At 36.8% G+C, this 15,572-nt stretch overlaps 1 protein-coding gene across 2 annotated transcripts; it reads right to left on the reverse strand.

The window, feature by feature from the left end:
- Positions 1-11,958: 11,958 nt before the first annotated feature.
- Positions 11,959-15,572, reverse strand: LOC119076784 (WD repeat-containing protein 3). 2 transcript variants are annotated; one of them, XM_037183745.1, is made up of 4 exons: positions 15,417-15,572; positions 15,110-15,292; positions 14,999-15,046; positions 11,959-14,533 (listed from the first exon to the last, which is right to left on the reverse strand). In XM_037183745.1, exons 2-4 carry the CDS (start codon positions 15,265-15,267, stop codon positions 12,037-12,039), a joined length of 2,703 nt encoding a protein of 900 aa, XP_037039640.1. In that variant the 5' UTR covers positions 15,268-15,292; positions 15,417-15,572; the 3' UTR covers positions 11,959-12,036. The 2 variants fall into 2 exon arrangements, with proteins under 2 accessions (XP_037039640.1, XP_037039639.1); XM_037183744.1 differs by having other exon boundaries at positions 11,959-14,535; positions 14,959-15,046.

A 15,572-nucleotide genomic window follows, 5' to 3' on the forward strand; every position in this document is an offset into this window, starting at 1 on the left:
TTCATAAATTCCTATTTAAACAGCTATATACCGCTATATTTACCTATATTTTCCTCTAAACAAACATTTCACAGAGGAATATGCTATTATATAGCTCTATATGCCTGTATATAGCTCAATATAGCTGTATATAGGTATATATAGATGTCCGTATATGGAATCCCTGAAACCCCACACACATAACAAATTATTTCCATGTTAACAGAAACTCTCTAAGTATCATTTTTCCCAAGATATTTATATTTTACTAAAATCCAATATGGCCGCCGGCAGCCATTTTGTTAGGAGACCGGAAATAGTACAGACGCTTTACATTCGTTAATACCTTTCAAACAAAAAAAAATTCATGAAATTCGGTCAAAATTTACTCGAGATATTGTCAAAATACACCACGTTCACTGTACTTCCGAGTAGCCAGATAAGAGCTCACTCCAAGAGACCTAGCTCACGCTCCGGAGAACATAATTTCATAAAAAAAAATTTCCCTGATTGGTACGGTCAATACCTCACGAGTCGGTCATCCGATTTCCATAAACTTTTTTTTTGTCGATCGGTATTGTAAATACCTTTTATTTGACGTATCACTTACAAGTTTAACGTTTAAATGTCCGGAGATATCTTCGAAAAACCGTAAAGCACTTATTGGGCCACAGCTCGGGAGGGGTCGATCCAAAATCACTCATCTTCGAACTTAGCCTGTCTTTTGACATTACCAAACGGGAAAAAAAAGAATTTTCAAAATCGGATGCGTTTTACTCAAGTTATCGTGCAGACAGACAGACGGACAGACGGACGTATTTTTTTTCGCGGATTTGGCATCTCTAGACAACCACAATAGGTTTCCCCTTACTCAGGGAGTCCAATTCGACGTGTTACAAACGTATGCGTAAACCTATAAGACCCCAGTACTTCGTACGGGTCTAATTACACTTTATTTTCCCAGCATTATTAATTGTATATTTTCCTTTGGATTTTATTTTCCCATTAATTCCTTTGATAATTTATGAGTGCGAGACCTGAAGTTTGTTTTTTCATTTAACTTGTACACAAATCATTTCTGTTCTAAAATTAAATGGTCTGGTGCAATGAACGTAACAAATTTATTGTAAATTTGCGGTCTCAACAGTGAACAAATTTTAGCAATTAAATATTTTTTCATTTATAGACGGATAACGAGTTGTTTAGTATTAAAATGACAAATAATCAAAATTATATAAGGAAAAGTATAAATAAAAAAAGAAAAGAAGTAAAATTAGAAATTATTCGAATTATAATTTTTATTTTCTGTTCATTTAACATAAAGAAATGACCCGTAATTTATATATATATAAAAAATACCAATTTATTTGTAAATTAAATTAATTTTAGGAAAATATCAAGAGAATTTTTTGCTTTTGTTTTATTGTCTTCACTCACGTCGACGAAACAAATTTCCCTAGAGATGCGGGAAAACAGGAAAAGTATTGCATTCAATAACCTTTGAACAACTCAAATTGTGACAACAATATCAGACCTCTCACTTCTCCTTATTTTCCTTATTCTCCTTATTTTTGATGAACCCTCCTAAATCCTCCTTATTTTTAGTAATTTCTCCTATTTTCCTACTTTTTCGACAAAAAAACGAATGAACATAGGAAAATTACCTCATTATCGACACAAGCTTATGCACATTTATTGGCTGGAACTAGAACGTTAGTGAATACAACCGTTTTAAATGAAAAAATTTCGCTCGCTTCGCTCACATATTAATTTATATCCAAACAGTTACCAATTATTGATTAAGAACAGTGGAACACTTACAATGTCGTTATATGAGCTAGACCTAGAGAGAATCATTGTGATATGAATAGTTCTATCAAGTCGAAAGAATTATTAAATGCAAGGAGCTCAACCGCTGGACTTCAATGTGTAACTCTATGATTCAAATATTTGATCTTGTATCTGAAAAAACATTTAGCATGCAACCCCATACAACAGTGCTCTAGTTATACAGAGTAGCATGATTGATTCTTCTAAGTGGGAAGTGATATTTCAGCTTATAAGTGTTAGATCTAACACTATATGTAAGACTGTATTACCCAAGAGAATCGCATTTCAATCCCATATTTTACAAAGATTCGCAGATTAAATCAGATTCTGTTTTTTTTTCACGTTTCGATTTGGCAACGGGCTGTGGATACATTCATGAAGCTCGGACGAAGACAACTACGAATAAAGTGAACACAAGTCATTCGATTTTTCACAACTGAGCCTTAAATATTTTGTGCATTTTTTAGGATAAGTAGCTGTTTAGTATTTCTGAACCTACTTTTTCACGACAATCAAAACCTTCTTAATTCACATCCTTCTTTTTCAAAAATTCCTCATTATTCCAAACCACTCCAATGATGGTTTTGGAAACGGGCATTTTACGACTCAAGCTGAATATGAGTAAATTTTCTAAAAATGTCGTCTAATGAAACAGACTATAAGTCGCTTGTGGCTAAGCTAGAACGTTTTACAAACGAATTAGTTTGTTGTTTTAGTCCTTCTTCTTCTTTACGACTCCACAAAAAAATTTACCTTTAGCATATTAATGCATAACTGTATCGTTTGTCATTCGAAAAGTCTTTATTTGTAAAAGTTTTGTTTCATAAATTTTTAAATAATTTTGGCGATCATTTCTTTGATAACAGTCACGAATCTCCTTATTTTATGAGTATGAAAACCTCCTGAATCCTCCTGATTTAAAAAAAAATTTCCTCCCTATTTCTGAATTAAGGAGCTCATTTTTGGCGTGGGAGGTCTGCAATATTTTTCACATCGGTAACCATTTACAACAATTATTTCATCTGAAGAGTTAAGTAAGAAAATTGCACAAAAAAGGAAATCCGCTGTTTTCCTGACTACTGTTCTACGAAACCATCAAATAGATTTTTCTGATTAGTCTCGTCAATACCCTCCATTTAACATGTCGGCCATCATTTTTGAGCGAAAACTTCCGGAGATGCACGTGGAAAACACCGTAAACAAGCTGTTTTGCTTGCTTTCTCTGAAATTTAATTATTCTGATTCGTCTCGTTAATACCTTTCATACGACACTATTTTTGATCAAAAACATCCAGAGATATGCTTGAAAAGCTAGTGAAAGACAAAACAAATCAAAATAGAACAAAACAAAATCACTTTTCCTGGAATTTGACTCCAAACTTCTATACCTGTTTTGGAGTACTTCCCGTTGAGTAGCGACAACGTGATTACGCTAGAAAGTTAGGTGGGCACCCAAAACAATTCGGGTCTCAAAACAGTCGGCGTATTTCCCTGTTTCTAACTGTTTTCCGACTGTCAGGATAACAGCGAATTTAATCTTTTTGTGTAATTTTATTACTTAAATCTTTAAATGAAATAATTGTTATAAATAGTTAATAGATTGTGAAAGTTGTTGTTGTCACAATTTGAGTGCTTAAAGGTCTTTGAAGGATATACTTTTCCTGTTTTCCCGCATCTCCACTAAGAATTCGTTTGTTATTAAGCAAATCATCGTCTCTACAGGAAGTTTCCTCTCGTCAGTTTTTCTTCCGGAAGTCATCGATTTCTACTAAATAGTGCAGGTGCTTGTGAAATTTACTTCTTCTAGGAACCGACGACTTTTAGAAGATACGAAGAGGGCTTTTTGGTCCAGGTCCTTGTGTCGAAAAAAGAGGCTCAGAGTGCACTAATTTCTTTAAGATTTTTTTTTGTTCCATGTTGTTTGCCATGAAGAGTTGTGGTATATCTACGTATCGTTGATTGATCTAGAAAAAGCTTTCAAAATCTGTATTAGGACATACATGAGTTTCCCATATGAGTTTTAAGAGTACCCCGTTTACAAAAATGGATTAGAAATAGCCAGGGGAAATGAAATGGCTTCAAAGGTGATGAATTTTCCGGGACACTTTTTGGAAGAATCCTCAATACCTACTCCATTCCGACTCCTCCAAAGGAAAAATCGCTGTAATTTGGGTCATTTGCTAAATGAACAACTGTAACGTGCTCTCCAGTGATGGTTGTCCGATTTTGGAATTAATGCTAATCTTTGACGAGTGAGTGTGATGCTCCGCATTGAAGGTTCCTCAATTTTGGGAATCGAATTGACCCGATCATGTATCTGAACTTCCAATTCCAACATACTTATGTAAGATTGGGTGAGCGACACTATCCGTTCGCAACGCTACTCTACTAGTCTGTGATACATCCGACGAATTCTTCGGGTGGCCAAAAGTACGACAAAAATATTTTTATATGGTAAAATTGAAGAAAAACCGGTTTTTCGCTCAAGTCAGGGTGGGCAATGCACACCTGTGCCCGTTAGTAGCTACGGGCCTGGTTGTTCGTAATATTTTAACTCTATTTTTTAACCATTAGCGAACTCAAGCTTTTCAGTGTATTATATTATATAAACGTTCTCTAATCGTTTGTTGCGTGTTTGATGGGTTTACTGGTTTAGGTAATATACACTTTTGAGCGAAATCAATTTTCCACATCGATGAACTAATGTAAAATGAGCTACAATCCAAATATACATAAGGTCATCTCCGTCATCTATCAAATTCACATCCAATTATTCAGTATTTCTGATTACACAATGAAGCTTTTAACAATCCTTGTGAGTCTTCTGCTGCTTCTATTCTTTTTCGAATGTATCAATTCGAATGAGGTGACGCTACTTTTCCAATATGATCAATGAAAGTTTTGCTATGAGTCTAATCGTACTTTGATCATTAATTAAATCATTGTTTTACGACGATTATGATATGGCATCAGTACGATGCATAATGTGCACCTCGTTAAACGAGTGAATCTTTGCAGCATCAGTACTAAGTCTAAGAAATTGTAACTCGTGAAACACGGTGCGCGGTTTTAAATGATTTTTTTAATGTTTTCAGTACATTACCATTTTCCTTCAAAAGTGCTTAGCGACCGGCAATATAAATTATTGCAACGTTACAAATCGGTGCCGGCCGCTAAATCGTACATCAAAAATGACCTCAATGGAGTTTCGTTTTCGGCCAGGATTGAAACTGGAAGCACCAATCGATGTAATCTCCAGTGGGGCTAACTACACTATCGAATTAATGAACAATCTAATCGACTTACACAGATCGAAGTAATTGCATACAAAAAGTATCGAACCGTATACCGTCAGACCATGTTGAAATTGAAGACAGAGTTGTGTGCTCAACTAAGCCGCACGGAGCATCCATTCTTTAAGAAACTTTTTAAACCAAAAAGGAAAGGAAATATGTTGGATCCGTGTCCGCTTAGCGTACGATTGAAAATTTGACTAAATGGACTAACAAAACGAATGCAGAATAAAAATGGTTAAATTCTAGGGTCGCCGATATTTCAAACCGTACATTTCCACACATGACTACGTTCCATTGGTGCCAGTTGGAGAATGGAGAGTGGATTTCATTTTATGGAAAAATATAAACGATTCGAACGAATTTATTGGGTCCTGGTCTGATTTTTATGAAATTAAACCTACGAGTGCACTTGAGTTTTGATTTTTAATAAAAATTTGTTAAGGTGATGCTGGTTATAGAATACATTTTATGAGACACAGCAGAATGCGCCACCAGCAATATCACGTTTTTTACAATTGACGACACAATGACAAACGTCACATTTATCCTAACTGTGCCTACACACAACGACTTATGCGAAAATATTCACAGCAACACCAAATGGCAAATTATTCCGTTTTGTCAGCTCTTCGTTCATGAAATCAGATGAACTGTCAATTTGGCATCAGCCAAATTGAAATTTTTCAACTTTGCTAACGTATCTTTCCAGTCAATTTCCAACACAACAACTCGCCACAACAAGTATTTGATGAAACTCTATCAATGTAGTGAAGATTTTGTTTTCTGGCGTAAGTTCTACACTTCAAAGCGTATACAACAAACCTTTCTCATATCAGGTAATGTACACTGGGTAAATTTCATTGAAGTGCAGGTTTTGCCACATATGGTCTCTTACCAGTTTATGCCTCGGTTTATGCTAGAAGTAGCATCAGCCGGTAAAAGACCACCTGTTGTGAATTCCGCACTCCAGTGACCCAGCTTAACAATATGACATATACGGGAAGAATATGGTTGCGTTGCCATTTGGGATGTCACTCGCACTGTTGCCTCTTTGTATACAAACAGTTATTCTGCTGTGTGACAGGGCCTATTTTTAGTAATTTATTTCCTTTAAAATTCCTAAGTTTAGTCATTCAAAGAATGTTTAGGAAAATGGATAAAAAATGATTTTGCGCGTTTTCTATTTATGTGACCCCAGTTTAATTGTTGTATGTAAATCAGTTAGTTTTGGATTAGTGGAATCCAGCCGGAGATTACGAACAGAATTACGTAAAATATGTGGTCCTAGCATGAAATACGTAATATTTGTTAGTGTGAATTTTTCCCTATGTGCTTACTTGAATAATCAATAAATAATCAAAGTGAACTTTCTCATGCCTCACGACATCACATCTAGTGACGAAACTACCTCTTTTCGCAAATTGTTGCATAAATTACTATTTCAATGTGTTAGTACGAAATTCAGATTATAGCACTACTTTCTATTACTTCTCAACGGGAAGTGATTTCATTAACACGTCCCAACTTCCATCCGGATTTTTTTTTTCATTTATCATCACATAGACGTGCAGACCGGAAATAGAAACATAACATAGTGGGAGAAAATTGGACTACCCAAAAGGAACCAAGAACACACAGAAAGGGTTACCACTTCTTCTTTAATTTTTGATAATCTTAACTAGTTTTTGGTCCAAGGTTGGGTAAGCTTCTGTACGCTAGCAACGAAATTGTCAGTTGAAACTGACCTGAAGTAAACATTTCGGGTTCAGGTTCATTCAATTTCAATTCGAACCTGACCTAATTCAAAGCAAACTGACCTGACCTGCTAGAGCTAGTTGGTAATATTTTTGAGGTTTTGTTGTATTGTATACATACGTTTGTTTTGATTATTTTCGGTTCAGTGAATCAGTTGATATTAAATTTAATTGCAAACAATTTTCCACATCGATGGACTCATGCAAAATGATCAACAATCCAAATATAAAGTTCTAGTATATAATATCTGCTATGATCACCTCTAAATTAGTATATTTCTGACAACACGATGAAATTATTAGCAAACATTGTGGCACTTCTGCTGCTCCTATTATTTATCAAATGTATAAATTCGAATCAGGTAAGGCTTCTTTTTCGGGAGTAGGAAAGCTGATTTTGTGCAACGTCGTGCCTAAAGACTCATTGGATTTAAGTGGCAGATAAGTAAAGCAAGCTTTTCTCGAACGAATTTCCACTATCCCTACTTACTCTCTATCCTGTATCGTAATAAAAAATCATTTCGATACAAAGAAGGGTTGGAATGGGGTTTCTACGATAAAATGTTGTCTGTGCATTAACTAATAAATAAATTAATTAATTTTAAGTGGTACGGCATTTGGAACAAATTCTAATAAATATGTAACCCGTTGTCTCGTTGAACAAGCTAAATTTGTAGCATTAAAGTCCTCAGCAACGTGATGCCCAATATACTGAGTCCTTTCTTGATATTTTCAGTTTATTTCCGTTGTCCTTCAAAAGTGCTTAGGGACTAGCAGCAAAAAATATTGCAACGTTTCCAATCGGTGCCGGCCGCTAAATCGTACATCAAAACTGACCTCAATGGATTTTTTTTTTCGTCCAGGACTGAAACTGGAAGCACCAATCTATGTAATTTCCCGTAACTACACTTTCGAATTTCTAAGAAGTTTTAATCAAATTTACAGATCGAAGTAATTGCGTACAAAAAGTATCGAACCGTATACCGTCCGAATATGGTCAAATTGAAGATAGAATTGTGTGCTCAACTGAACCACACGGACCATCCATTCTTTAAGAAAACTTGGAGATTAGAAATGAAAGGAAACATGTATGATCCGTGTCCGATTAGCGTACGAGTGAAAAAAAATTTATTAACATGTGTAACGAGCGATTTTTGAAGAAATGATGACTTCTAGGGTCATCGATATCTCAAACCGTACATTTCCTCACACGAATACTTTCCATTGGTGCCAGTGGGTGAATGGAGAGTGGATTTTACTCTATCGAAAAATATAAACGATTCGGATGAGTTTCTTGCGTCATGGTCCGATTTTTATGAAATTAAACCTACGAGTGCTCTTGAATTCTGATTTTTTTACATATATTGTTCAAGGTGGTGGTTTCGAAAAATTTCTTTTATTGCATTGGCGTGAATACATCAACATTAAATGCTGTTTTTCGAAGTATTATACCCAACGTTATTCCCAGTAGTTAAGCACCTAGGTTAATTTTATTATGACCTCTAGGTTCATTATTACCCTAGAGGTCATAATCATCCAATTTTCAAGTATAAAAACTCAACCTGACACACACAAGATTTGAACCGGAGAACTACCAAGCAGCATCAAATGTAATCTACTATTACATGCTTCATGTCTCGGAAACCGTATTTTTCATGTTTCAAGCACTTCTTTCAACGCTCTCAGCATGTAATAGTAGAATACATACTTGTGCGGAAAATCGTTGTTTTGAAGATGTGGAGTTTGTATGCTGAGCCGTATGCTGTAGTTCAGGGAAGAATATAAGACAAAAAATTTCTATCAAAAATTTTGATACGGACGGACGTGCTAGAGTGACTCATGTTGACTGCGATTTATATAGGTTGTAATCTATGTGCCTATTATTTTGCAGGTAACCGGATCGCGCTGTCCTACCAAACTCTGAAAATCTTCAATTTTTCTAGGTAAAATTGCTGCAGCAGAACTTTTTCGAACATATCGATACCGCTAAATGTGTACCTTATTGAGGCTAGTATTTGACCATAATTTAACATTTATCCGATTAAGTTGTAAGGAGAATATTGCCTATAAATACACTGTCGCCCCATACGGTGTCGAGGGTGTAGTCCATTTATTTCAGAGGTCAAAGGTGAAAGTAGGGCCTTCTTTTGAGAAATGATTTCAAGAAATTCGCAAAAATTCAAGAAAATCGAGAAAATTCAAGAAATTCGAGAAATTTCAAGAAATTTCAAGAAATTGAAGAATTTTCGAGAAATTCGAGAAATTAAAGAAACCAGTTTGAGTGAAAACAGACAATGAACCTTACGGAGTAATAAATATTATTTATTGTAGTCTCTGAAATGGTTACAGCCAGAGGCAGTGAAATGAATTGAATTTGCTTCAGCTGTTTTTCAGCTGATCCTCACATACAATCAAAACTATTTATACTAAAACGTATAGACAATTTTGATTGTGTAAATCAGCTGAAGCAAATTCATTTGTGATTAACGGAATCGTGTTGGCAATACTGGAAGAATTTCTCTAATGATCATCAGCTCCAACTGTTACAGCAAAAGTTTTAAAATCTGGACGGATTATTTTGGAGCGTTCCAGATATAGTTTCCATTTTATGGAGCGGCATCACAACTATGGATACTGAATTGTATCCCACCCCACACACATTAGGTTAAGGGCCGATAGAAAATTTGAAATAAAAAAAATAATATAATTTATCTGCCTAGAACCTCGACACCCATAATATGTTACAACTAGTTTATGGTTTGCCCTCTAGGGCAAATTTGTTTATCTCGATATATCCGTTCTCCTCTGCATATAATAGTACAATAAGGCACAGGTGAATATACCCAGCATTAATACTCTTCTGTATATTACACAAACACGAGTGTAACGAAGAGCGTGGTATATTCTCTGGTACCTTATAATGTTTTATTGCATTGCGGTCTATATATCGACATTAAACACTGTTTTTCGGAGTATTATACCAAACATTATTTCACTCAATTATTCCATTGATATGACGTCATTATCATGCCTGCACGTTAGTAAGCAGGCGTGACGCAAGTCCACACTACAAAAAATGTAAAAAAAAAATTTTAGGGACTAAGGAACATATATACAGCAACTTTTTGACTCTTCCCCCTTCCAACGACTCCTAAAGTATGATAATCGTATTCTGGGCGTCAATACGAGTTCAACGAGTTATCGCACGTCTCATAGGGTTCAAAATTGGCCGAGATATTGCATTTCAAAATCTACATTTTTGTATGGGAAAGGTCAGATTTGACCCATTCTGAAATAATGAATTTTACCAACCTTTGTTTGTTTGTGGAATCTATCTCGAGAACGGCTCCTACGAATTTGCTGAAATTTGGGGAGTAGTTTCATGGCATATGATTCTAAGACTTTTGACAGAAAAAAATGTGGGTCGACATGATCTCGTTTAGGAGCTAGGGCTTTAGGAAGTTCCCATACAAGCCACATATATTTACATGTAAAATGAACGTTTTAGGTGTGTGTGTAAGTATTTGTATGTGTTTCTCGATATGTTATCTTATGATATGCTGTTTGGAGATGAAATTGGAATATTTTTTACTTGCCGTATGTGCAAAAATTTGGTCACTATCAGTTTTTAGATTTATCTCAGGAACTATGGCAGATGGAACGTTCGTTTCTTCGGCAAAGTCTCAGAGTTTTGGGAGTAGAATATGGGCGAAAAGACCAAAACTGGAAAAGTGTTTCAATTTTATGTTTTTGGACTTTTTTCGAAATGTATGGCAGATGGAGAATTGGTGTCTTCGGCAAAGTCTTAGAGTTTTGGGAGTAGAATAAGGGCGAAATGACCAAAAGTGGAAAAGTGTTTCAATTTTATGTTTTTGGACTTTTTTCGAAATGTACGGCAGATGGAGAATTGTTGTCTTCGACAAAGTCTCAGAGTTTTGGGAGTAAAATACAAGCGAAATGACCAAAACTGGAAAAGTGTTTCAATTTTGAGGTTGGTGTCTTCGACAAAGTCTCAGTGTTTTAGAAGCAGAAAACAGTGACAAATATGAAAATTGTCGGATAGTTGGATTTTCCTGTTTCAAATGTGGTTTTGGTATTATCTTTTGTGTTACGGGACATTAAAACTGCTTTCTTCGTCTCTAAATAAAAACTTTTGATATGTTATAACTTGCGCTTTAACCTTAAAACTTACAAAAGTACTGATATCAGACAAAAACCTCTTAAAGGAGGAAGGGTGACGCAAGTCCTTTACTTACAAAAGTATTGATATCAGAAAGGGTGACGTTAAACGCAAAAATTTAACTTTAACACCAATTCTTTATATTAAAAAAATTGCGTCACAAATGGCAGATCATCATGTGCTGTTGCACTTTGACAAAATACCATCTTGTCGTTGATTTTTAGTTGTTTTCTTCTTTGGATGATATGAACTGTTGTAGCGCTTATACAAAATGCGAAAAGTTCCCGAGGAAGTTCAAACAGGACACTTTTTGTTGCATTTGACTGTGTGAAGAGCGTAATGTTGGCAGTGGAATCGTGGAATTATCAATGAGATTCCGACGATTTGTCGACAAATTCACTTCCAAACGATTCCAATAATGTTCCAACCAGTTATAGTTATTTTACTAACTTATGCTAAAATGGGGGAATCGAATTCGATGAAATAGCGCTTTAGCATAAGTTAGGAACAACATTTTTCCTAAACGACGTCGGAAATAAGCGATTAAGTCGCGACATTTCAACACTAGTTAGGAAGAAAATATTAGCGTTTTGAGTGTAATTTTCGAAGTTTTTTACCTTCTCATTACAAGCCAATCACGTTGAAAGCAATTTACATTATAAATATTCATCCCGTAAACTTCATATAAAAAATCGAGAAATTTAAAGAAATTTTAAGAAAATCGAGAGTCTTCTATAACTTACTCAGTCTGGAACAAGTTTTCGAACGAGATATAACTCATAAAGATCCCTTGGTTTCGAATTTCATATAAAGATGGTCGAAGTTTTCGCAAAACGACTCTTAGAGAGAGACACGCAACTATTTCCAAATGCGTCTATTTCGAGAATTCAGTTTTGGAGAGAAAATAATTTCTCGCAGGTCAGTTTGCTGTCAGTATATTTAATCCAAAAAAATGTACAAACAACTTAACAGTAAAGCTACAACAGATACAGTAGACTCAACTCATTTGTATATTCAATCGTTTGGTCAGTTGCCGCTGCTTGTGCTTTTTCTCCTTAATCTTTTTGGTTTTCGTTGCATCCCGGAACAATTCGACACCTTCTTTAGCTTCAATGTCACGTTTCAGCAGTTGGAGTCCATGATAATTCAGTCCAATCATGTCCCGCAGCTCAATCACATTGGCCTGCAATGTTGTGATGATTTTCTGTGTTATAGGCAGCAATGTTTGATTGGCTACAATCGGCCTTTGGTGAATTCGGAACAGAAACAAAACTATTTTGGACAAGAGTTCCGTTTGATCGGGTCGCTGTTCTATTAGTTCGGGCATTTTTGACAAAATTTTGCACACACTCTCGAACGGCAACAGTAGCATCGATTCTTCTAAATCACTTGCTCGCACCAGCGTTAAAGTTTTTATCAAATAGTCGATTGTGTTGGTCGTACCATATGCTTTCATCAACGGCGGTGGATCTGTACTGTCTCCCGAATCGAATTCTTCACTAACTTCCAGACATTCCAAAATCGATTCAGTGGCACGCTCCGCACCAACGGTTTTCTTCGACGGAAGTTTCAAATTCGGGAGGCCGGGAACGGTTGTATCTTCACCGGTGGCTAATGTACGATTTTCGATTTCCTCTCGTTCATCTTCTTGGACGTCACGCAGAACAATCATCTCATCGGTTCGTTCAAACAGCCGTATGACTCGATCTGAACCGCATGTCACGAGATTGTGACCACTCGAATCCACAGCTAAATGGTACGCCTCTCCAATATGACCGGGAAGCGTGATTATTTTCTCGAAAATATCGCCGTCCCACTGTTTGATTTTGCCATCTTTCCCGCATGTCCAGAACATGTGAGTGTTTGGAATGAACTGCAACGCCATTACGGAATCATCGTGAGCGAATAACGATCGATGACAATCACCGAAATCCATGCCCCAGATTTTCACATTACGATCAGCCGAGCCCGTAGCAATTATGGATGAGTCAGATGAAATGTCCAGACAGAGAACGGGTAACTTGTGACCGTACAACGACAAGTAGAACTTGAACGAATCGAGGAAGAATATTTTGACCGTCGAATCCAGTAGACCAACGGCGATGAATTTGTTGTTCGGTGAAATTTTCACGCACAGCACAGTCTCCTCAAGTTTCAGCGTATTTTTGTGTAACAGCGATAGTACGTTGCTTTTGTCGCCTGTTGACTCGTCTTCGACCAATTCAAATGACCACACTTTAACTGTCGCATCGCCTCCGCCAGTCACACAACCTTTAGAGTCTGGTGTTAGACATATCGACCACAATTCGCTTGTGTGCGCTGGAATCTCTTCCAGTATGTCACCGGTAATGATGTCTACGATCAGCAAGAAACCAGTTTTCAATCCCAGCAAAACATGACGATCGTCCGGTACGAAACAACTACACAAAACGTATCCATTATGTTCGATCGTTCGAATGCAGGCCAATGTTTGTCGATTCCAAACTTTCAACGAATCTCCGCTTGCCGACGCAATCGTCATGCCATCTGAACTGAACGACAATGATCGCACTTCCGATTGATGGCCATGATGGGTTAGTGATTTCAGCAACATGGCTTCGGCCTTCTTTTCCATTATGTTCAGGGAAAACATCTTCATCGAATTGTTTGCGTGCGTGGACACGACCCGAAGTTCATTCTTCACTCCCATCAACAGATCAATTGATTTCACTTTGCACTGAGTCTTGATGCCAGCGAGTCGTTTCACCTCATCGGTCAATGACAGTCCCGATAGATTTGACTTGTTCTCAACCGACAACTTTTTCAGTCGTTTCGTTAGCCGGGCAGTTGCTTCGTCGTCGGTGCAAAAATAGAACAGCTCGATCATATCATCCGTACCATGGCAACCAATCACTCGACCAGTGGGATCTGCCACTAAATTTACAGTTCGACCTCGGCCGGCTCGTTGAATCGTACCGACTAGTTTGCATTTCAGCGGACTATTGTCCGTGTCCTCGTCATTGTCTCTGTTCTCTTCGGTGGCCTTTTCATTTTCGCTGATCTTATAAATGTTCAACGCACTGTCACCGGAACCAGTCACCAGATATTGACTGTCTCGTACCAATGACAGAGCCCACACATCCGATCGGTGATCCACAATGGTCATGAAGCAATACTGTGTCTCAATATCCCAAAATTTGATTTGTGTGTCCTTCGAACTGGTTATGACCACATCGTTCATTGGTTCATAGAAGCAGGCATCGGTTACCGGTGCTGTGTGGCCGGTTAATCGACATTTTCCCAATTGGTCGACAACATCATACACAACGATATCGTTGTCATTACCGCCCGACAACAGTAACATTCCCAATTTATCGTATCGTAGCACGTTGACGGCATTGCGATGGCCGGTGAATAAACAGATCGAATTTCGATTCAACAAATTGAATATCTCAATGCTGCCATTCGAATAGCCAACGGCGATGTGTAATTTATCGGGACTCGGCCGCAATGTGACCTAAAATGTACAAAAAAATGTCCAAAATTAATGGATCCCAATTACACGTTCTATTAATTTAGATTAATTTCGGTATTTTACATTAAAAAAAACTTTAAAACACGCGCTTTCATGTTTGTGATGTAAAATTTTGATCACTTTTACCAAACCTCACGAAATAAATGGACAAAATGTTCAAACGCAATAATAATGGGTTTCTATAATTAATTAACAAATTTGAGATCATAAGAATTGTTGCGCGTGTCTTAAAGTTTAATTTAGAATTAAATCCGAATTAAATTGCTTTTAATTAAGCGACTAGTTAAGATTTCGATCAGATTCGACCTGATACCGCCCAGAATCGGTAGATTTGTTTACTTTTTGGTTCTTTGCATGTTGAACAGATTGTCGGAGAAAATTTTGGTTGTTTTTTTTTTCACTTACCACTGACCCGCTACGATTTCTGGTAGTTTCTATTAATGTTGTGACCTCGTTCTTTTCGTGATCTATTTCGATGGTCTTCTCTCCGAGGCTAGAAACGTGGATGCTGGCGATTAGGAGAAAATCTCAGAAAGAAAAAAAATGAAAATTTTACCGAACATCCCAGACGTATGTATTTTCCGCCGCTCCGACTGCAACATACCGACCATCGGTTTTATTCACATTGACGAAAACAACATTGGAACGACCACTGGCAATAATGTTAAATTTTCCGGCTGCACGATGTGCTAAATATTGTTTTGTTAAGCCCATGCCTGTTCGCAGTTCTGTGATTAAACTGAAATTGCAAGAGTAAACATAACCTTTTAGCTAACAAGATCGATTGAGTTGAATCAATTGTATTGATCGCAGCTGAAATTGTATGTCTAGTACAGAACTACGATTACGTCACCAGTAATTACCTGAATGATTTTCGATATCAAATTAATTTACGCGAAATATTCTCCTTTGAAGCAAAACACAGAACGTTTTGTTGTGATTTTTCACGTGTGTACATGGATTCTTGTCTCTTTTGACATTAATGCTGACAGTTGTGATGAATTCGTTCACATAACTTT

The sequence above is a fragment of the Bradysia coprophila genome, unplaced genomic scaffold (assembly GCF_014529535.1).
Source record: "Bradysia coprophila strain Holo2 unplaced genomic scaffold, BU_Bcop_v1 contig_232, whole genome shotgun sequence".
Taxonomy (NCBI): Eukaryota; Metazoa; Arthropoda; class Insecta; order Diptera; family Sciaridae; genus Bradysia; species Bradysia coprophila.

Excerpts from the sequence above, each read along its gene's own strand:
- LOC119076784 (XM_037183744.1), bottom strand. The coding sequence starts at position 15,267 with ATGGGCTTAACAAAACAATATTTAGCACATCGTGCAGCCGGAAAATTT. Across the intron at positions 15,047-15,109 it reads ACATACGTCTGGGATGTTCG|CCTCGGAGAGAAGACCATCG; the intron begins GTAAAATTTTCA and ends CCACGTTTCTAG. Across the intron at positions 14,536-14,958 it reads GAAATCGTAGCGGGTCAGTG|GTCACATTGCGGCCGAGTCC; the intron begins GTAAGTGAAAAA and ends TGTACATTTTAG.